This window comes from Thermobia domestica, chromosome 13 (assembly GCF_964235325.1).
Source record: "Thermobia domestica chromosome 13, izTheDome1.hap1.1, whole genome shotgun sequence".
Taxonomy (NCBI): domain Eukaryota; kingdom Metazoa; phylum Arthropoda; class Insecta; order Zygentoma; family Lepismatidae; genus Thermobia; species Thermobia domestica.
Window position 1 is genome coordinate 61,312,810 of NC_137466.1, and position 24,549 is coordinate 61,337,358.

Below are 24,549 nucleotides of genomic sequence, written 5' to 3' on the forward strand. Positions count from 1 at the left end.
AATATAATAATAAATAAAATAGTACCAGCAATGCCCCCGTAATACTACGTATGCCCCCTGGAACACTTTTTCTGAAAGAAAGACTAGTAGTAATCAGTAAGGAAGACATGATGAAGTGAAATGATGTGTGAAGGCAGTGTACAAAGATTATAGAAGTGTTGCAAAACTGTGCCACACGCAAGGCATATGCTTTTGTGCTATATGAAGTGTTTTCCACTATCCTTGTTTATTAGTATACCCATCATTGCTGACGCACCTACTCCCTGCGCAGTCCCCCTTGATTCCCTCCTGCTTTGACTCGAACAGCTAGCAGAGCTCCTTCGTGGCTAAGCGGTTAGCGTACACGTCTTTGGCGTAGAAGACCCGGATTCAATTCCCGATGGAAGCTCATGTGATTCGGATTCCAGTTAATTAGTAATCGGATTCCACGTCTCATATAGCCTTGCTGTTGAACGAGACGTTAAATTCAAAATCAACTTTTTTAGTTGATTTTTCATTCGTGCTTTTCTGTGGTCTCCTAGCACAAGTTGGTTGGTATTTTACACTCAGTCCTACTAGTACCAAGTAAACAGTTCTCCCTTAAGAAACACTTTCTAAGGCAGTAAGAGTGCATTTCGTACTAAGAGAAGTTAATATTTCACGAATGTAAGCGTGCCTCCTAAAATAGGATAGTACCAACAATGTTAAACTTACAAATTTTCTTTCCCTTTAATACTCCGTTAAGCTTTATATGCATAATAGTAATAAGGTAAACTGTTTTAAAATAGCGTAACTCAAATAGCAATATTGCATTCCCACACTATCAAACTCTGTTCAATGCCTTATCTCGTATGAACAATTCCAACACATCCACTCAGAATCAGTAAATCTATTATGGGCAACAGCGTTTATTTTCAGTTTGTGGTTATGTTTGGTGTCCGTTCCTCTTTTTGGTACAATAGAATAGCTTCGAATAGCAGTGGATCAACAGAAAGAAAGGGATGGACATGGTTTTTAAGCTTTAACCAACACAAACATCACTCAACAACCAGATTATTGCCTTTCGTTTTAATGGATTGTGTGTGTTTTGTTTCAATACCTCGGATAGCTTATCAACTTCATGACGAGTTGTTGTCAAAGTTATTTTAAGTCAGAGATTTTTAATTTCTTTCAGTGCACCTAGGTATGCTCTCACAAATTTGAAAGAACTTACAAATTTATTTGAATGAAGTGTATTACTTGAGAAGGTCCAGTTCGAGTTCCAGTTACCTCCCTTACGGGAGATTTATAAAGGAAGTCCCGGCCTTAGAGCCCTGTGGACTGTTTCACTAAATTTGTTTTAAATATAAGTTGTTTGAAATAAGAATATGTACTAAAATGGCATGTACCGAGATGGCCGAATTTGCCTGTTTTAAATATAATTGTTTATTATACTGTTAATGTAATAAGGAAGTATAAGCGACGCACGATCATATTGAAAAAGAAAAACAGCATATTAAGACTGTAACAAACAATAAAATTGTCCAAAGTAATGAATTGTACCTATTAATAGTAAAAATTGAATAAAAAATGAGAGCAAAGCTCCCCAATACTCAGCGTTTACAGCGAAATCTTTATACGATTCTTGAAGCGCAATATCTTATCGTTTATGCGGTTCTTTCAGATTTAATATATCTTCAACCGTAGGAATTATTGAAGTTAAAATCGTGGCTATATCTTGATTTTGTGAAATGTTATCTTGAATCAAAATGCCTACTATGGGTCTATGTACGTATTTAAGTCAAAATTCTTACACAAACTGTATAAACTGTATGTTAGCATCAGTGGTAAATATTAATATTAAAACCTTTACATCTCATCGATAGGTGTCTAGAAGGCAACCAGCAAAAGTACTTAATCACAAAAACGGCATTTAAAAGCGAATAAAATTATAATGTACTTACTCCTGATAGTATTGGCACTCTTCGTCTGTCCTTGCTGTTTCACACTTGCAACGTGTGTACCGGAGGTTTCTTCACTCTGGAATCAAAAAAGATAAAATTAACGCTCAGTTTCATCAAAGCTGATTATCATCCTTGTCATTTTCAGTAATTAATAGAGATTGGAAAAAAATAAATAAAAAGAACGAAGTGACAGTACAGGAAATTACCAATTACTTCTCTTTAACGTAGTATGTATTCGTAATCAACAGGATACGCATAAGAAATTGACAATTGTTAACGAGTATCCTCATTACTACATGTTTGGAGAAGGTGACTTGGGTTAAGCACGTTAATTGTAAAACAAAAGCAAGCCATGGAGTGGGGATACAGCATACCCCCCCAAAAAAAAAAACATTGCAAACTATGTCTGCAAGAAAGTGTAGGGTCTAGTACTAGTCGACTTTTTAGAACGTGGAGCAACAATTACCTCTGAAATATGTTGTGAAATTGCGAAAGGTATTTCAAAACAAACGCCGAGAAAAACTGAGTGCAAAAATTCTGCTGTTTCACGACAACAGCGCCTGCACTCGTCAGGCGGACTCAGAAACTCTTACAGGCCTTTCATTGAGAGATTTTCGAGCGTCCGCTATATAGCCCGGATCTCTCAGCAAATGACTACCACTTGTTTCAGCACATAAAGACCTGCCTAGAAACGCAGCACTTTGATGATGACGCAGACTCTTCAGGTTGGCATGGTTGAAGTCACAGGTGGGAACCTTTTTTATCGCAATGGACTTTATAAGCTCGTTCATCGCTATGATAGGCGTCTAAACTTGTACGGCAACTATGTCGAAAAGTAATTCAAGAAGATGTTCCAATGTACATAATAAAAAGTATCTAATATCACTTGTCTTACTTTTATTCCAAACCTTGAGTTACTTTCTGGATAGTCTTCGTATATATATATATATATATATATATATATATATATATATATATATATATATATATATATATATATACCGTATATATATAGCTTGTATTTAATAAACAAATTCTATGGTTACCATGATTGTCATGTAGATTTATCTTAGGGAAAGACTGTTGTGTGTACAATCAATATTGGGTAGTAAAAAAATATTGAAAAGAAAATCTGGAAATAGGATACCGGTACATTTATAATTTTAAAGATTAATGAATAACTGAGACGAATATGGAAAAAGGTAATAAATGAACAACTAATATTACATCATTATATAAACATTGATTATTCATATTTAACATTTCTTTCTTATTCACTGTCTGCCTCGGCTTTTCATTAATCTCTAAAATGATAAATAAACCCTTTTGCAAGATTTCCCCTTTTAATATTGTTGTATTATAGGTTACAATAGTAATCGGCATACACACTAGTCGGTCGCTAAGATAATTTACTTGTGTATATATGCATATAAACAAATTTCTATGGTTGCCGAGATTATTATATCAACATTAAAGCAGTTGCTTTTATTCATTTTCCAGCTAGTGTCCGGTGTAAAGCATTTTTATGAGCTACGTTAAGATTGTAATGGATTGTATACGATATATATTTACTTCATTATCGTTCTATAGTCCAACACAACATTCTTAGCATTTGCATCAAGATTCTCTGTGTAGGTATTTCTAAATCAATGAACACTACATATACAGTGGAGCAGCGCAAATTTGATCTGAAGTAGACTGAAAGAATGTCGAATTATCGAAAATGTCAATTTTTACAGAATAAGGGGTGGGTTACTCACGATTTGTAACATTTTACAGCATATTACCCTAATGAAAGTTGTAGCACAATACAGAGCACGGAAAAGTTCAACATACCCTAAAATGTTATTAAAAGTTTAAAAAATACATACAAAACTGAAAAAGATCACTAATTTTTTGTGGAAGCTAGAATGTGTCTCACAGTCACTTTGTTATTGAGAAAAGGGAATGAGCTAGATTGGATTATCTACGAAAAGAACAAAACCTGTAAATAAATTTGTTAGATGGTTCCAATAGTTAGTATCACATGAACGGAACAGGAAAACATACGAACATCATACGCATAAATATGTACTGTAATTACCAAGGATATTATAAGATAGAGGATCTGCCTATATGTATCTACATCGTATTAAATTAATGAAGCCAAATAACAACCGAACCTCGGCAAGTCTGATTGGCTATTCTCGTTTTTGCCATCGTCTGATTCGCTACTTTCGTTGCCGCCATGATTGCGATCTTATTGGGAGGAGTGGGTAGAGTAGGGGTGGCAAAACTGTGACGTATGGCTTCAAGATTTTGTTGTAAGGGCAGATCCTCTATTTTATAAGATCCTTCGTAATTACAATAATAGAGATATAGTGATATAAATTTGTCTTTACTGTTTGCACCGTATAGGTGACGTTAGAAATCACTACAGTCTAGTTATTAATAAGTCACAACACTATTTTAAAGTAATATAGTTTCGCTTGACCAACCGAAATCTTTAGTGTTTAAGAAACAAGAAAAATCGTCGATCGACTTATACGGTATGTCGAGATATCGGATGGTGAGTTAGCAGGATTCTACTGTACTTCCTTTCCTTTGTCAAAAACTCTTCCATGGATTACCATGGCTAAACCAGTGAGGTCTCTTGTGCACTCTTCTCTTCAAAGCCCAAAGTTAGGGTTGCCATAAATTTTTTATTCAAAATACGGACAAGCGTTAAAATGACGACGTATCAAAGACAGGACGATGCCCAAACACAGAACAAATTTTTTGAAATTTCTTACCTAAAAATCACCTTTTTAGGTTATCACACAATTGTTTACTGTAATACTTAAAACACTATTTTAAACTAACATGTATTATATATTATTTCATTAACTTAAATATAATAAATCATGACATTAAATTACGTATATTAAATCTATCCAAAAGAACCGCGCAATGGAAAAATGAGACACTTTAAAAAAAACAATATTAATAATAACTAAAATATAAGTTATATGACGAAAACACAATTCTTGTCGCCCGAGATTTTAGCGATTCCCGACTCGGAAATTTTCGGGCAGCTCCAAACACTGTCAAATACGGACATTTTTCTATTTCATGTTTTGTAAGATACGGACACGGACACAGACCCAAAAATACAAACAGTTCGTACAAAATACGGACATATGGCAACCGTACCCAAAGTGATCCCCCAAAACTCCCTAATTTGTTCTTGCATATAATCTGTTCACACTTCGAAGTACATTTTTAGCCGCATATGATATTAGACTATTTCTTCTGTACTCCCACCAAGGTTTTACGTTCGACGGTTTTTATTTACTTATTTTATTGGTCAACTTCATAAGCACGATCTGAAAGAATCAAACTCCCTGAGTGCCATAAACTCTTAGTCATTTTCATTTATTTGTTCGTCATCCTTTTTCTCTATATGTATTGAAAAAGAAGTCCTGAATGACTGACTGACTGATCGTTTTTAAGGAAATCACACGAAAAGAAAACTCATCCCCAAGAATAAACTATCCCTAGTATATTTTTACGACAAATGAGTTATGACGTATCATCAAGTTATTAACAAAATATTTAATTATGAAATATAAATAAAATCCCCTGAGTCGTTTTAAAAAAAATCATCCAAAAGAAAACTCATTCCTAAGAATAAACTACTCATCCTGCATTTTTAAGGACAAATAAGTCGTCATATCGTTAGGTTATTAACGAGATATGAAATATTTACTTATGAAATATGTACAAAAGGATATTAATAAAATATTTATTTGTGAAATAAACCAATGTCGCTTGAGTCGTTTTTTTAAAAGAAATCATTAAAAAAAACTCACCCCCAAGGAGTAAGATATCACTTTTCGATCTTTCCTACAGAAATGACTTACATCACAGTATGGAGTTATAATTGGAAAATTGATTTATGAATTATAAACAAAATCTTTAAAGCCGTTTTCGAGAATCGCAAATTTTTGATTTTCAGACTTCGGTAAACTACCCTTAGTTTTCGGATAAGAAGACCAAACCCCTTAAGCCAAAACTTCAAATTTTCGACAGGACATAGGATTTCTGACATAAGATGCCACTAAGTAAGATTTTTTTTTTTTTTTTTTTGAAATTCGACGAGTAAGGGTGAAATAGGGTGGCAATTATTAAGATATCAATATCTCGAAATCTCTATTTGGTATATGGACTTCCCATTACAACGACTCACCAAAGGTAATCGTTAACCCTGGTTCGGCTAATAATATAAGTAAACTTTTAGTGGTAGTAATTATTCACACCTTAAAATATCTTCCGTGATTACATTTGCTAGTATTCTCACCTTTTATACGGAGATTACAAAACGATGATACGTATTAAACAATTTTATTCGTTGATTCTCTTTGAATGAATATGCACATAGACTGTCTTGCAATCGTACATGTTTGTTAGGTATCTATAAACAACTACATAGCAACTAAATATACAATAATGTATATATCTTATATATTTTGAAAACATTCTTCTTTTGTTATTTTTAAATTAACATTATATCTGGTATAGTGCTTATGTAGTAGCACTTTCTGCCCAAAAATACAAGTAATTATCAATTTATACAAAGTATCTCGTTGTACCATATTGGACTATTTGAGTATAGTAAGAGAAAAAATCTATTTACCTGAAGACTTTCGCAATAGACGATTTTACTTACGGTGTCAAAATATTAGTAATTTATTATAGTACAAAATATCACAAAAGTTAGAATCCCACTACAAAACCAATACTCAGGAAAAAAATATTAAAGTGAAAGAAAGAAGAAAAACTTGAAAAATAGGGCTATTTCGATCTCTGAAGGTTCGATACTGCCTGTATTTTTTAATTTAAAAAAATATTGCACATCTAGGTCTTCATACTACTTACTAGTACCAAATGAATAAAAGATACGGGCCACCGCACTAAACCTTCTCACTACATTTCCTTAACTAAATTATGTAGTGCTGCAGTTATTAAATAAATGTTTTCTTGTGAAATATAAACAAAATTGAAAGACGTTTTCGGAAAATTTCGTTCAATAAAACTCTCCCGCAAAAGTAAACTACTTCTTGTAGATTCCATCACACGAAAATTTCTTTGCTATATGTTAGGGTTATTTATTAAATATTTGTATATAACATTCGTGTGAATTTATACGTAAGGAGTAATTTACGCAACATTATTGAATTATTAATAAAATATAAGCAAAACCGTCTGTCATTTTCGAGAAAATCATCCGGAAAAGACTCACCCTTAGGCGTAAACTACCCCTTCTCGATTTTTCCTAGAGAAATGACTTATACCACAGTATGGGTTTGTTATTGGAAAATTGATTTATGAAATACTTTTTAAAAAATCGTTTGAGTCGTTCTTTGATAAGTGCAAGTTTTGATTTTCACCCTCCAGTAAACTACCCTTTGTTTTGTGGGTAAGAAGTAAATTTGAAAATAACCCTGGAGAATTACATAAAAACCTCAAGTTTAAAATTTGATCTCGATACGTTGAACTGCATGGTCTCCAGGCAAATATACATCAGGACAAACAAACGGACAGACGTCGAGTTTTTCTCGGTAAGTATGGGCAATGAAACACGTAAATCTGTCGAAATCTCAATTTTTTTCCCATTCATTATGGTCATATATTTCTTCTATTCTTCGCTCGAAAGTAAAAATGAATGAGAAGGGTTTGGTAATAAATGTAAGTATCTTTTAAATTTTATTTTACCTTTTATTTTTTTAAATAAATTATCATACTTTGTATTTTAAAAAGTTAAATCGCTGTAATATTTTATTATCTTCGAAATAAAAATGTATAAAACTCAGAAGTTACAAAACATCCAGTAGGTGAAAAAAATCTTGTAACCCAATTCTTTTTTGTTGAAAAATTCATATTACAGCAGTAAGATTTACATTGAAGGATAGACAATAAGATTTAGATAAATACTTTGAATGTCTTGATATAATACTTGAAGTACTTTAATTGAAAAATATGGGTATTATGCCATTTAAATTTGGTCATTTAATGTTAACATGCAAAATGATTTTATATAAATTATAGATAATTTATCTACATTAGAATTTCTTACGGAATAGTAAGTTAAAAACCAAAATCACCATACTACTGAAGTTAAGAACCAACAGAGGTTAAAAGTTCTTCAATAAATATTCACTTCACAAGCACTTGCCACACCCAAATAGTTTTCTTACGAAACTCCTACACATATCTCATAGTGCCATTATTTACATGTTTGGCAGCAAATCCAATCCAATTTTCTTACAGATTCATCAGATATACCTAGGTATTGTAACTGACACAGTTCATACGGCACATTTTTTTCTAGTTCATTTAGATCATAAAGATCGAAACATTCGTCGTTGCTATTAGTGATTAACACAAATCATCTACGAACTTTTTCTTATGGATTCACTTTGTCTTCGGGATAGTCCTGCTGCCCTTTCTAATATCATTTGAAATATATTTTTTAATATTTCCTTTGTAACTCTATTGCCGTTTGTCTTACACACTGACTCTACGTTCATTCTTCATATTGTGAAAATATTTCTTAATCCTTTGGTGACTAAAGGTTTTATTGATTTTAAAAATTCTGTGTTTAATATTTGTAATTCGTGGGCACTCTGTGGTGGTAAACGCAAAATTTCAGCCTGCGCTTCTCTCAAAATTCGACTGACTCAAATGGTCCCGATGATTTTGCGAATAAGGATTAGTAGACTCGAAGCCACTCATACACAAAGAAATGCGACGAAATGGCATCGAAAGTATACATACATTCTGCCTTACACATATTAAATTCACAGTCAGAGTAAATATACATACTCACATAGCTTCGACAACCTATTTCGCTGTGTGTATATGTAGCATTATATCAAGCCAAAAAATTAGTGTTGCAAGTCATCTTGCTGAGAAAAGATTTCCATTCCCGGCAACTGGCGAATAAATTGAGAATAATAAAAACACCAACCTTTTACACGAACAACAAACTCAAACTGAACAGAAGTTTATGGCGTTATTTTGCGTAGTAAAGACACAGTAAATGTTTTACTAGTTTGATTTGGTTACCCTCTTGACTCAAATGGGCCCGGTTTCCGTTACTCTATTGTTCCTTCTGCACTATTGTCTTAAGAAAGATAATCGTGTTTTTCCTTGTATCTATATTTTCTTAATTGGAATATTTCTTCTCAAATCTTTTTTTCTTTTTTATTTCCCCTACTATCACCTTTCTTACATCTACGTAGAGTTGCTTTACCATTATTTTTTTGTTCTTTTTTTTTCCTCTAGGGTATATTTTTCAACTTAATACCAACTTCTGGAAGCATTAGTTTCCAACCTAAGAAGATGTATGCCTCAGGTAATAATCTGTTTTTTCGTAAAAATGACTGAATTGTGATTTAACCTATGTGATACTTCTGTCCGTCATTGGAGATTTCAGGGTTTATGTTTCTTTCGTTTGTACTTTAAATTAAGTCTTCAACTATTAAATTCTGTCTACAAATACCTAACAATCCTTCTATATTTCGTATTTATTTCTCCTAAACCATATGTTCTCCCTATATTACCTTCTCGACCTTTTCCCCCTATAACTACGCTTTCACTCCTTTCCTCACTATCTATGGATTCTTATGATTTCTCAGGGGTACGATGGCTTATGGTAGGTAACTTATCTATAGTGCGCGAGGTTTCTGGTTCGACTACTGGCCTAAGTTTGTAGTAGACAACATAGTGTTCGTGGGTTTTCTCGGGTACTCCAGTTTCCTCCACGTTCTCATTCCACCAATTCTTCCAGCATCATTCACTTGGTTTGGTCATTCATCTCTTTTAGCCTAACGGAAATAATCGTAGGTCGTTAAAATGAAAGATTTCATTTCATTTTTTTACGATTTCTCGAAATTTTCTTCTATGTACAAAGAAGGTGGCGCATATGTTTGTATTATTATGAAATCCTTCTCCTTACCTTGAAGTCTGACGATTATAGTTTTCAATCTATGAAAAATAACTCTATTACTTCCGCCTTCATGAAATTATTCATACCCTTCAGCTTTTTTTTTTTTTTTTTCGTCACCCGAATGTTGTATAATGTCTGTTCACACTTCCCGTCAAACTTTATATATGAACACTAAATCTAAATTATTTTGCTACATCTATTCGAATTCCCTCTCTGTCACAAAGTACTTATGTTCCATTCTCATATTCTATTTTTTTTCTTATTGTTATTTGTTCTAAAAATCTTTTCCCCTGTTATACTTTCTTTCAATAGTTGTTCTCGAAACATTCCTCATCTGGAGATCCCAATGAACGTATATTTTACTTTCAGAGCTATATTTCGTCTTGCAAATAGTCATTGAGTATACTTTTTATATAGATCATTTCCGGCAAATTTGGAAGAAAATGGTACTTTCCCATTGCGTCCACACCGTAGTATCATTCCAAAGTACAAGGTAACTGTGAAAACATCAAGTTACCATCATTTTCGGCAACTTGACTACTATGTGAACTGTTGCTTTCTCCCAGACTCTGTTCGTCACGTTGCACCGTTTAGACATTTCGCACGGCAAATCCTTCTGATAGTAAACTACGGTTGATTTCGCTTTAAATTTCGTTATAGCATTCAACTCGACTATGCACCCAATACATAAAAATACATTTTGTAACGGCATCTCGGGGCTAGTATAATTTATGTTTTTTTTTAATTATACGTATATCAACCAACAATTGAATATCTTAATAAAAAGAAAAAAATATCATTACAAGAACATAAATAATAATTTATTATTATTCTAATAGAAGTTAGGTAAAAGAAAAAATAAAATTATGAAAAACCCTTGTGTCTTTGGGGAAAGCCAGGCTCAGGTTCCCATAATAATAATAATAATAATAATAATAATAATAATAATAATAATAATAATAATAATAATAATAATAATAATAATAATAATAATAAAGTAGTGGCACCGCGTAGCGTAGTCGCTAACGCTCTCGCCTTCGGTGCGAGCGGTCCCGGGTTCGATTTCCGGTGGGGGCACGCGGTTGAAAAAGTGTAAAAAGGTTTTTTTCAGGCCAGCCATCTTGAATGAATTTTCCTGGGTTTTCCTCATTCACACCAGGTAAATGCTGGGGTGGTACGTAACATATAGGTCCCAGGCCGCTTCCTTCTTTCCCCCAATCTTGTCTTCCTTTCCTTTTCCCGCATAGTGTGCCCGTCGAGGGAAGTCATCCCTCAAGCGTGACGGGCTAACATGGCCACAGATGCCGAAAGCCCAGAAATCTAAAATTATTATTATTATTATTATTATTATTATTATTATTATTATTATTATTATTATTATTATTATTATTATTACTTCATTGTTGTAATCGTTAATCTTTATTACTTAGATAATCAACGAAGCAAATTATAGATAAAATTAATGTTCCTTTGCATTCTTCTGAATTTCTGGATAACCGATATAAGGAAAAACGGCTCATTATTTCATCATGAACTAGGACACCATATCGATTTTCAAAATTATCTCCCACAAAATGTTGAATTATCCATACCGTATTATCTATATATTAAAATGTTTGTGATTAAGAAAAGTTTATATGTTTATGGACTTATATATCTTTGTGGCTAATACTTTCGACAGTGAGTTCTCGGGAACCATGGATTCTAGAAAGATGCCGTTTTCACTGATCGATTGCAAATTTTGTGTAGATCGTTCAGTTCTAATTGAATATTTTTAAAATGCCATTATTTCCTTACTATATTTTTTGGGGAGTACACTGGAAGTATTGAAATTTTAAAATGTAAAGTATGTATCCTACGAGTTATACATTCCAACACCATATATTTGTATACGGGATTAGTATATTTCTTCGGTGTTTGTTTCACGGCCAAATGATAATGAAAAACGAAGGATAACCAGTCTAAGATAAATCCTCTTGTTTGGAGTGTTTTGCCCAATGAACACCATATATCATTCACGTTATAATTAATTGTGTGTATAATGTATTTTCTCTTTACATACTGCATCCAAGAAGAAAGAAAACACTGATGATGCATGAATTAGAAACTTCAACCGGAAGTAAGCTTAAATCTTGCAACTGGTGTGAGATATTGAAAAAAAAATCTCCCCTTCATGGTACTCCTTGCCGATTTTTGTCAAGACGTCTTTCACTTGTATCTGTAAAGGGACATGTACAGAATGCGACTTGCAGGATCAGATTAAGGGACTTATCTTCGACACAATAGCATAGAACACCGGTCTTTTGCCGGAAGCTTGCATCAAAATTCAGCAGATGTTGGGTAAGGAGCTCCTCTGGATAGCCTGCCAGCATCACAATTCGGAGGTCATTCTGTCCGATGTCTTCAAGTACAAAGGTGGTCCTTTGGCAGGGCCGAACGTCTACCTGTTTGCTCGGTTCAAGAAGCAATGGCATTCTCTTGATCACGTTTTTGGAGCTTTGCACTCGATGAGCCTGATCTGAGGGAAAGATTATCGGAATCAGAGGACCAATCAGACCTGAAATCCCGAGCACTGAGTTTCCTGAAAAATGCAATTGAATTTTCTGGACATCTGCGTTACGATTACAAAGAATTTCTGGTTCTTTCATATGCCTTTTTGTATGAACAACCTGAATGACGAATTCGCATTAAAAAAGCCCTTCGCTTTCACCGTGCACGGTGGATGACAAAGGTGATTTATATGATCAAGATGTTCTTCTTCCGGAAGCATCTGAAACTAACTGCGAATGAACTTAAGACAGTTAGAAACGTCAGTCTTTTGTACTGTTTATACTGGCATGAGCCAATCGCTGCTCACGCTCCGAAAAATGATTTTGACTTCATGAAGGACGTTGGAGCTGATCAGCCAGATCGGGCCAGTGCCAAAATGGCTTTAAATACTCTTCAAATATTCTCGGAAGACTTATTGGGACTTCCCTTTCTTGACGCATGAGTCTCTTACCAGGACGAAAGGAAGATGGTGAATAAATTGGACAAGCCAAATGGGAAATGACTCAAAACGTTGGAGAGGAAGAACTTATCTCTGACAGTCCTCCACGACTGCATCACTGAGAAAACAAGAAAGATCTTCGATGCGATACCTCTAAATGGCCAAGAGAAGTCTCTTACTTGTCATGTGATAGATCCGTTAACATGGGAGAATGATGCTACATACCAGGAAATTAAGAATGCTCTATAGGGCATGGCAGTTGTTAACGTCATTGCTGAGCGTGCGATAGCTCTTGCTACTAATTTTAACAATTATCTAACGAAGGATGAGTTCCAGAATAAGTATCTTCTAAAATTGGTTGGAAAACATCGCAAAGTCACGCCACTTGTGCAGAAGTTTTTGTTTGTTACAAGTGCGACATGTTCATCCTTAGACGTTACCTGCATTGCAGATTCATTTAATGTAGGTACTATTACATTTCTACTTTTGTACTGACATAATCATTTCCCTTAAAAGGGGGCTAGAAACAAATGGATGCACCAGACAACGTAGCAAATTGTATGCACGTAGTAATTTGTTTCGTATCGAAGTGTTGTGTATCTGCATATAAGCTGTTTCAAAATCACGTTGAAGATAAGAAAAACATTTTTGGGGAGAGGGGACTAAATTTTGGGCTAGGGAGACAAAATTTCGTAAGTGAACTCTTTATAGTAAGTGGTATAAATTGAGGATGTGTCTTAATTAGAACAAACACTTTTGCAAAACTGAACCACGGCTTCGCGGGAGAAGAATAATGCTAATGCACTTATTTGAAAACAATGAGCTGACAAGGGAGGGGCATGAAGTTGCTCACGAATTCCAAAGTTATACGTGCCACCGGGCGAGATATCGTGAGTTACAACATATTTTGTAATGTAAAAGCTAAAAAATTACCTGGCAGAATAGTTTGAACCGACTCATTTGTTCGGAAACGGTTGGGTAAATGGAAAACTCAGCGAACACATATCCCATCATTTTCAAAGACGTAGTTTTTGCGATAAAAAAGTTTGCCCCAGGGTCCTCCGTAGGGTCTCAGACGGGGTTCAACTCAAAATTTTCAAATGGCAAGAGGGGTTAACTAGCACATCGTTTGAAAGCTGTTGTTAAATGAAAGAAAATGGAGCAAATCTGACTCTCTACGACAACCTTGTGCAAAATGGCGGCGGGTCAAAATGTAAACAAAAACCTTGGATTCAAAGTGGCCATATACTTTTCAATTAAGTTTGTGCTTACACTTTGACATGCCATTTTGCACAGGGTTGTCATGAAAGTTGAGACTTGCTCCATCTTCTTTCATTTAAAAACAGCTTTCAAACGATGTGCTATTTAACCATTTGCCATTTGAAACTTTTTAGTTGGATCCCACCTGGGACCCTGCGGGGGCACTGGGACAAGACGTTTTAACTTAAATCGTTGTACTTTGAAAATAATACCACACTTCCTTTCCTGTTTTCACATTTGTCTCACCGTTTCCGATTTATAGGGGTGGCCATGGACTTTTCAATTAAGTTTTTGTTTACATTTTGACCCGTCGCCATTTTGCACAGGGTTGTCGTAGAAAGTCAACCCTTACTGGATTTTCTTTCATTTCAAACGATGTGCTACTTAACCCTCCTTGCTATTTGAAAATTTTGAATCGGACCTCGTCTGGGACCCTGAGGGGGAACCTGGGGAAACGTTTTTATTCCAAAAAGAGAGTCCTTGAAAATGATGGGATACGTATTCGCCGAGCTTTCCATTTACCCAACCGTTTCCGAACAAATGACCCGGTTCAAACTATTCTGCCAGCTTTGTAGCTTTTACATTACAAAATATGTTGTAACTCACGACATTCCGCCCGGTGGCACGTATAACTTTGGGATTCGTCTAGTTATAATATATCAAATGCAAACATAATTGTCTCGTTCGGATCTCAGCGGAGCCACTTAGTGACCCTTCCTTGTGAGTAGAGTAAACAACAAACGAGAAACAATTCTCCGAGCCAGCTGACATGTACGTTTCTTTTGACTAAACTTGGGCTTAAACTTTATCGGTTCTATCAGTAACCAACTTAGCAATGCCGAAAAATATGAATTCACCACTAATCTCGGACATTTTATTTCTCATCCCTTTCTAGCCATGTCGATGAGGCTGCACTTAGATTTAGACGGCATCTGGTGTGTCACTATTCATCTCAGCGACTTCGAAAACTATAGAATCGACACTAATATCGGTCGTTTTCGATTATTTTTACATGCTATCCATTTCCACCTCCAAGGGGTGTCCTACCATAAGATTTTTAGTCATTTGTATATGTCAAATTGTTTTTAAAAATGAGTTTAAATACCGAATTTAATCCTCCTAACAGGAGGAACTCGTGAGATTCTATTATTTATTTATTTTGTATAAATTTTAAATAATCTCATTCCCTTTAACACCCCTCCTCTCGCTTAGGATGCACATGAAAAAATTCTAAATATCATAGTATCTATTTCAAATTTCAGTTTCTTCGGTACAGTTACGTAGAAGTATGCTAAACTAGTAGTGTGGATTTGCATACTGGACAAAAATACATACATAGGAAAAACACTCACTTTTGTATTATACAATCTATATATGAGATATACTCTAGAACCTTTAGAGGGTCGTATTGTAAACTTGACACAATATTCTGCTAACTCATCGTCTAATTAACTGCCATACAATAACCCAGTGCTGTCATCCCCCCCCCCCCCGAAGCGCTTGGAGGAAATCCCCTAATTTTGCCATTCCCTCCACTCCAGCAGCGTACTTCAATATGACTCAATAGTGGATATGGATTACAACGTAATCCGTGCTTTGCTTAACTTGTCATACATTGAGTGTACTAGTTATTGACACGTGAATGAACAGTTTAGATTAGGCGCTATGTTGGAAATGCTTCACAACTAACAAACCATGAATTCACTTTCGTTATATTAACAAGAAGATTTATTGTCGCTCTTATGCTTCGTTGCATACTTTAACTGTACGAAGTTACAGTTTTAAACGAAAAACAAACTGTAAATGCCTTATCATATGATTACAATAAGTGTTAAGTGTCACATTTTTCCTTGCACTAACACACTGTTGATCATAATAATGAGATCGAAGTGTGAACAACGCCTAATAATTTAAAATGGAAAATGAAAGACTTCCGATATTACAATGCCGGAAGCAACTCCTAACGGGATGTACTTCGCCTGCTCACTCTCATCCATCGATGTGTAACAAGAGAGATGAGACACTCACCTGATGCAAGATGAGCAGCGTAACTATTGATGACAGCGCCGCCACACTTAGTGGCTGCAGTCTGCAGCCGCTGGCCATCTGTAAATAAAAGAGAAAAATGACATTGAAAGAAAAAAAGTACTACTTGCGTAAGGAGTGTTTTGTTTGTTTGCTTAACGGAAACCGTAATAGTCTATATAACGGTACGGTACGCACACAGGAATTTACATACATTAAAAGGAACTAAGACAGAAAAAGAATTTGAAAGGGAATCTTAGGAACACAACTTATAACACTAGTGTTTTACATACAAACATAAATTTACATGAATGTATAAAGCAAATGAAAAAAATCTATTGCGGTGTTGAATATGTATGTTTTTATAGAAATCCATTGACTTACATGGACAACTATTCTTCTTTTTTTTTTCTTTCTTAAAATGAACAGGAATTTTACCGATTTCCCGTTCAAACTTAGTTAAATGCCCCTTACTTTGTGAAATTAAATTTCGTTATGTATAATCCTAATATTAAAATTGGAATTCAGAATTCTTCCGAATTCCGGATTTTTTCGAAATCGGATTTTTTCCGTAATCCTGAATTTTTTAGGATTCCAGAAGTTTTCCAAAGTCGATTTTTCCGAATTCAGGATTTGTTTCTAAATCTAAATTTTTCCGAATTCTGGATTTTTTTTCCGATTTTACTTTCCGGATTCCGGAAACTAAAACCTGCGAAATTTGCCATTCCTAATGCAAATTCATTTTGAAAAACTAAGGGACATTTAACTGTTAAATTGAGAAGAAATCAGTAATATCACAGATTTAAAATTTCAGATGATGTCAAAGGAAACAGGTAAATAATTCTGCATGATTCTGCATATCAATCAATGAAAACATTAGATGACGTAGATATTCCACACCAACTACTAAATATTTCTGCAAGTTACAGTAATATATAATCGACATTTATTCCCAACGCTATGATTTTAAAAATTATGATATTAGTTTATTTGGTGTTCAGCACTCAGGCTATAAGCCGCAACCAGGAATCGAACGCGGGTCTTAATTAGCATGTATTCAATTCTAAAAATGGCGACATTTTGTCGCTGAAAAAGAAAGTTTGACGTATAAAAGGCCCTTTTCAATAGCTTAGGATCCCATCAAACCTAAATCCGGCACTGGTTAGCAGTCACGGCTACATGTGAAGTTGTTAGCGAATTCACTCCATTAACCAGCTCGGCCGAGACAATTGCTCTAGCTTCCCATTGAAAAATAGAAACAGAATTCAGCAATTAACGTTCACCCACTACGTGTGATCTAATAGGAAAGATCCAGGGGATCGATGGGTCGTTCTGTCCCCCAAGCGCCATAAGCACCAATGTTGCAAAAGTCCGGTGAGAGAGAAAACAATATTCTCCATCGCAACACACCCCTTCCATGGAATCTGGCCTAGATCCGCACCTGATCCTGTACGTAAAATTATGACGGATCCCGTGCACTAATGTATTGGCAGATGCTAATAAGATTAGCGTACGAAATTTTATGGTTACATCGGAAAAATACGTCAGTGTATGGGTACTTTAAGTTAGAACGATCACCCTCATTATATATTAATACATTGTAGAAAGTATTATTAAAGTCGGCGCAGCCAAATCATTCTCAGATGGCTTCAAAAGCAGCGGAACACCATTCAAGTAACCCACATGTTTCTTTGTTGACATGAGAGGGATATTGCAACAAGTCTTTCTAGTTGAGGGTGATCTTCCGATTAACCAGTTGAAAAAAAAAACGAAACAGATTTTGCATTTTTTTTAATCCTCTTGTAAAGAAAGCAATGTAAAACTTAGTCAATACGTTATTTCATCTTTGTAGCTTCATTTTTAATATGCTGAATACTTTGAAATACTAGTGTTTTTTTAAGTTCGTGATATTATTATTATTATTATTATTATTATTATTATTATTATTATTATTATTATTATTATTATTATTATTATTATTATTATTATTATTATTATTATTATTATTGATACATACCCAAATTATAGGGCTATCTAATTTTCATATAAGTTTAAGGCAACAACGCGCCCCGTCGACATTGCACTCGTGCCATTTAGTGTCTTGTTTAGTGTTATTTATGAATGTGCTTAGCGAAAATTTTCTGGTTTAGTACAAAGGAAGCAGGCTGAGGACGATTTAAACGTGGCAGGAATATATACGGCGCTCCACCAATTCCCTTATTCCGATTTTCTTGCCGCGATACATAATCACAGTCTCGGTAATGCAGAATCTGCAGTTAGCAATTGACCAACAATGGTTCAGGAAGTGAAAACATTAATGCTCATTAGATAATGTGAGAAATATGGAATAGAAACTCCCTGCATGTACAGAATCTTTTATTCTGGACATATAGGCTGGGAGAGAAAGGGGGCGTGACGTATCAGAATTAACTGTAACTTTTACATTCCATGTGCATACACAGAGACTATTGTTATAAACTCAGTTTGTCATTTCCCACGGTTTTTTGTTCCTAATTTTTTTTATGATTAGACGAATTCTGTGCGTTCACACAGACCAAATTGTTTATTACCCCAGCCGGAACAGTTAGATAATATAGACTTCTTTCGCCTTAGTTCGCTTGCCTGTGAAATCATTTCTTTCTTTATTTGATAGTAAATGTTTAATGTTATGACAGTCGGTTCTTTTTTATGTAAAAGGAAAAAAACAACGCCACCGCTAATGTGATTTATAGAAGTGTATATTTAATTAAGTACTAACAGTAGTACTCTTTTTTATATTATTTCTTTTTTAAAAATAATGCTTACAAGGCCTGCTCTTACTTCACTCATTTTAAATAAAAACTATGTGACACAATACTAAAATTTATTGTCCCATATATTATGAACAAAATTATAATAGGAATTTTGAGAAAACTGGGAAGAAAATTCACCCCAAGACTAAACAGGTAACCAAAAATGTTCTTGCTGTTCTTCAGCAGTGATAAACAAAGAGCAACACAGTGAACGGTACGTACTTTTAGGTCTCGAAATAGTCTCCATCAGCACCCAACACCTATTGTCAATTGTTCCTGCAGCTGCACAATATTCTAATAATAAAATTCGGTGCTCGTGGATGCAAATACATCCGTGAGTACATTCCGCAGGTCTCCCTCATTTACGACGGATCTCCCACAGAGGTGATTGTCGAGGAACTGAAAAAAAGTAATCTGTTGGTGCAAGATCCGGTGAATATGGTGCATGAGCCAGTGTCTTCCAGTCATGTTGCTGAAGGGTATCCCGGATCCTCATTGCCACGTGTGTTGGCATTGTCGTGCAGGAACAGCACAGCTTTGCAATTGACCAATACCGGCTCCTTCTACCGCAATGCACGGTGCACCCTCTGCAACAGCTGAGAGTAGAGGTAAGCAGTGATGGTCTGAGCAGGTGGAAGGAGCTCGTAATGCACCATTTGGAAGCAATTCCACCATATAGAAACCAATAACCTTTCGTGGGTGAAGAGGTGATCTTGAGGTGTGAGGAACAGAATCACTTAACGACAACCAATGTCTGGTACGCTTGGGAGTGTCATAAAGGACCCACTTTTCGTCCCAAGTGAGCAAGTGATCAAAGATCGGTGTCTTCAGATGCCGAGTGAGCAAAGACAAACAGGCTGTTATTCGCTGTTCCTTGCTGACTGCCGGCAATGTGTGGTAGAGATCTGCACGGGCTCGGATCGAGCCCGCGGGCTTAAAGCCCAACCTGGCCCGCGGGCCGGACTCGGGTCTACAAACCATATCACTTCGGGCCCTGGCCGGACTCGAGCCGTAAATTTTTAAATATATAACCATATTTCTCGGGCTTAACTTTGTAAATATATTGTACAATGATATTTATTGGACCGTTCTTTCTGGAGAACTTTTAAAACACAACTGCAAAATTAAACCTCTAATTGCTGTAAATAAAAATACAATTTTGGTTAATTATTACGTTTCTGCGGGTTTATTTCGGGCTCATTTAATTATCACACGAGCTCGGGCCGGGCTCTGGACTAAAGGCTAAAACAAATTCGTACTCGGATTGGGCTTCACATTATAAATTCACGGGCCGGGTCGGGCCGGGCTAAAAAATTCGGCCCGTGGAGACTCTAATGTGTAGGGTACCCACTTACTTAACTTATATGACTTCCCTATCTCATGCAGTTGCAATCTGATTGTTTCCTGCACGTTCATCACACGTTGGGGCCTCGTCCTCCAACACATGTGGTCGTCCACTGCAAGATTCATCTGAAAGGCTCACATTTACCGAACGAAATTTCTGGAACCAATGCCCGGCAGTACGTTCGATCACGGCACTCTTCCCAAATACCTGCCATATGCAACGACTTGATGCGGCAGCTCAGGTCTACTTTTTAAAAATAATTTAACTCATACACAAGCGAACAAGCTGCATCGATATCTCCATTTCTCTTCGACATTGGACGAGTTATAACTGTTTTGTGAACGCAATGTGCTTTTATTACTGAACGTCGAGGTCAAACTAACTCCCGATCGCTTGACAGGCATGTGCGTCATTTCGTTCCGTCTATCTGAGCGCATGATTAATGGGACGTCAAAAAGAGCAAGAACTTTTCTGGTTACCCTGTATATCCTTTCTGCGTCTTTTCATGAGAAATGACTTAATGTAACATTACAAGGTTGCTAATGAAATGTTTACTAGTGAAATATGAAAAAAAAAACTGCGAGTACCTTGTGATTTGCCTTCGGTTTTTGGAGGGAGCTCATGTGATTCGGATTCCACGTTAAGCTGTAGGCTCACGTCCTATATAGGAAAAAATCTGTTTTAAAAAATAATTCAGGTGCTTTTGTTGATATTTTATAAATAAATATTTATTAATTAGCCCTTCTTATTAGGAAGTTCACAAGTTTGCTTTTTAGGTTTTTTTTTTCATTTTATTTATTTATTTTGAATAATTTTCTTAAGAAACGTCTCAGGGGATTTTGTTCACGTAAAAACGTCTCATATTCAAGGGGACCCTATATTGTAACCAACCAATGAACAAAATCCCCTGAGTCGTTTCTTAAGAAAAATATTCAAAATAAATAAATAAAATAAAAATAATAAAAAGCAAACTTGTGAACTTCCTAATAAGAAGGGTTAATTAAAAAATATTTATTTATAAAATATCAACAAAAGCACCTGAATTGTTTTTAAAACAGATTTTTTCAAAAGAAGAAAAAATAATTCTCACGAGTAAACTATCATTTGTGGATTTCTTCATGAGTAATCAGTTACACCGTATTGTAAGGTTATTTATAAACTACGCATTTATGAAATATTAAGAAAATCACCTGAGTAGCATTCCATAAAGTCGTAGGAAAAAAACTAATCTCAATAGAAAATTACAATTTGTGATTTCTTAAGGAGAAATTACTTATTCCATTTTAAAGGATATTAATGATACTTCTTATTTTAAAACGAAATACAAAAAAAAAATCTGTTTCGTATTTTTGTCTTTGCTTCTTTTTAAAGAAAATTGTCTAAAAAGAACTTACACCTAAGAGTAAACTTCCTTTTCTGGAGTTTCCTAGAAAAAATTCTTACTCGATACTATAGAATACTTAATAAAACTTGCATTTGTAAAATATAAACAAAATCATTATTTTTTTTTTTTTTTAGAAATTCATAATTTGCAAATTACCCTTATTTTTGGAGATAGAAAGAAAATTCGATAGAAAAAAGTGGAGAATCTTTCTTTCTAGAAAAAAAAACAACTTGAATTTAAAATTTGATCTGGATCCGTTAAGCAGTGCTATCTCTATGCGAGTATATATAAAAACAAACTGATAGAATCCAAAAATCATACTTTCAGCATAGGACCCAGCATTGTAGGGACCAAGAAAGCTTAAATTTTTACCTGATTACCATACGATGAATATTTTCTCTCTTGTCACTCGAAAGTAAAAGTATTGCAGGAAAAAAAATTCTAATGGATGTTTATAGTACGGATACAGAATTCATAAAATAATATTTGGGAAAAGGTTATGCATTTTAACACAATAGTGCGCAATCCCAAAAAGTTCATGACGCACTTGCTACGCTCTAAAATATCCTGATCTATCACAACAAAAGCAATATGTACTTTTAATTTTTTTTTTTCAAAGTTTCTGACCTTAAAGATTGCCCCATTTCAGGGTACCGCCTTGGCTAAAATGTGCTTCTATAAATTATGCATTTTTTATACTTCCCCCTCAAAACTTTAATGATGCATATTGCGTCATGGTTTTCTGTGCTCCTCTGTTTTAGTAAAAACATTACGTGGCTTTTGACACATAGTTTCAATACATATTCACAAGAATTAGCCAAGTCCTCAACGTGAAGCTTTTGTATGCCGTTGGTTTCAAATTACCGTAAATCCACGGTGGTCTTTGTGATTCGAATTTTCATATTAAGCTAAAGTTTCCCGTCTCCTACAGATTCAATACTTAAAAGGAAAATTGAAGTGCAATCCACAAAATGCTGTACAATTTGTTAAATTTTTCACCAATTTTAATTGGTTGCAACAGCAAAAGTATATAGCGAACTGTCATCACTACATTCACTATAAAAAATAAATACATAAATAAAATTTACTTCTCATTGTAGTTTTGCTACTACACGTTTAATAAAATTTCCGGGCTCACTCCTGCCAGTAACAGAAGCAGACACAGTAATCTGAAAGCAAAATGAAAGGCTATAATGAGAGGCATGAAAAGCAGTATTACTTAGCGAATGTACACTTTTATTATAAATAACGCGAAGTGCAAAAAGTCAAAGTAACGACCATACTCGTATGATCATCTAACTAGCAAATAATGTTTGGACGACGCAATTATAATAAAATTGCAAGAAAACGTTCATGATAAGACGAATATTCGCTTGCTGTAAACATGTGGATGTGTGGAGTGCAGTGCCGGATTTTCGTATAAGCTAAACAAGCTATATAGTTTATGATCCCACTCTCTTGGAGGCCCAAAAAAATTAAAGGAAAAGAGAACTGGATGTACAATTCCAAAATATACTGTAAGATAAAAAAGAAATAAAATAATACCTACAAACAGCAACAATAATTTGTGCTGTGTAAGCTCCTATGATGCAAGTAATGGAACCCTCCTTCTTCTAGCCTGTTTCCTAAAATATCACTCGTTTGCTCATTTTTGTGTATACAGTCCCTATGTCCTGCATGGACTGGTTGCCCATTACCTTCAATAGCTAGGGCCTCATCAAACTTAAAACTTGAAATGGATAAAAACTATTTTTATCATGTTATCTTTTTAAATTCTTTACAGGATCATTCGTCAGGATCCTTTCGAAAGAAAGTTAATGATTGACGAAATACTACAGGAGTTGTTATGTTCTTTCATCCTAACCAAGTTCTTGCACATTACTAAAAACAGCATGTCTATTTTATAATTGCGTCACCTATGAGACATCAAAGAACAACAACCAATATAAACGAGTGTCAGTGGCATACAAAGGGGGTCCTTAATCTCCCTTGAAGATGAATTATAGAAACATTTACTACATTAAGATATACCTGTAGCTGCAGAAATAACGCTTGTCCTGAAAAGATATGAGATTGAGTGCTTCAACACACACACACACACAAACACACACCTTGATGAAATTCTGCGTACGACACTGATGAGTGCAAATTATATTAAAACATTTTTTTGTTTTTTAATGGCGTAGTACGTAAGTCTCTAAATTTGAAAACATTTTAATACGAGATGCTTGTAATATTTATTTTGAATATCATGAAGAGAATATACTTTAGCACAGTCTAGAGACAATTCGTAATATGAGCTTAGTCTTCCCCACTGGTCTAGTGGCAAGCGCATGTGCCTTTGGTGGATGTGATCCCGGGTTCAATTCCTCGTGGGGAGCACAAAAAATAATTTCACAATCATTCACTTTCATTAACCATCCACCTCCTTTAGCTTAAAGGACATAACCATGGAACGTTAATTGCTTGTTTACTTAAAAATTGCACATACATGGGATACACAACTGAAGGAAGTCTGTAACTATGATGTTACAGAATTTTCCTTCTTGTAACGATTCGATCGGACTTACTTGAACACACGTCCTCCTACTCGACTGGTCTTATTCCGTCGTCAATATAATTGATACAATTTACTACCTTCATTTTTTTAAAGATTAGATTTCACACTGTATCCTGTACTACAGATTCCATTAGGTAAACATGATTCGGCCGCGAGGTTATGAATATTAACTCAAGACTATTCTTTCTCTCTTTATCAATACACAAATTGATTATTCATCGCACATAACAGGTTTGATTTTAACGTACCTTTCAGCATTGAGGCTATATGAAACGTGGACTTACAGCTTAGCGTAGGCTATGC

General features: G+C 34.9%; 1 protein-coding gene across 1 annotated transcript in view; it reads right to left on the reverse strand.

Moving 5' to 3' along the window:
• Positions 1–24,549, reverse strand: part of cyr (cypher) — a 172,202-nt gene that overhangs the window by 79,838 nt on the left and 67,815 nt on the right. Inside the window, exons 2-3 of the mRNA XM_081737531.1 lie at positions 16,169–16,246; positions 1,923–1,998 (exon numbers count right to left, since the gene is read on the reverse strand). Coding sequence (XP_081593657.1) covers positions 1,923–1,998; positions 16,169–16,246 — 154 coding nt within the window. The remainder of the gene's footprint in view (positions 1–1,922; positions 1,999–16,168; positions 16,247–24,549) is intronic.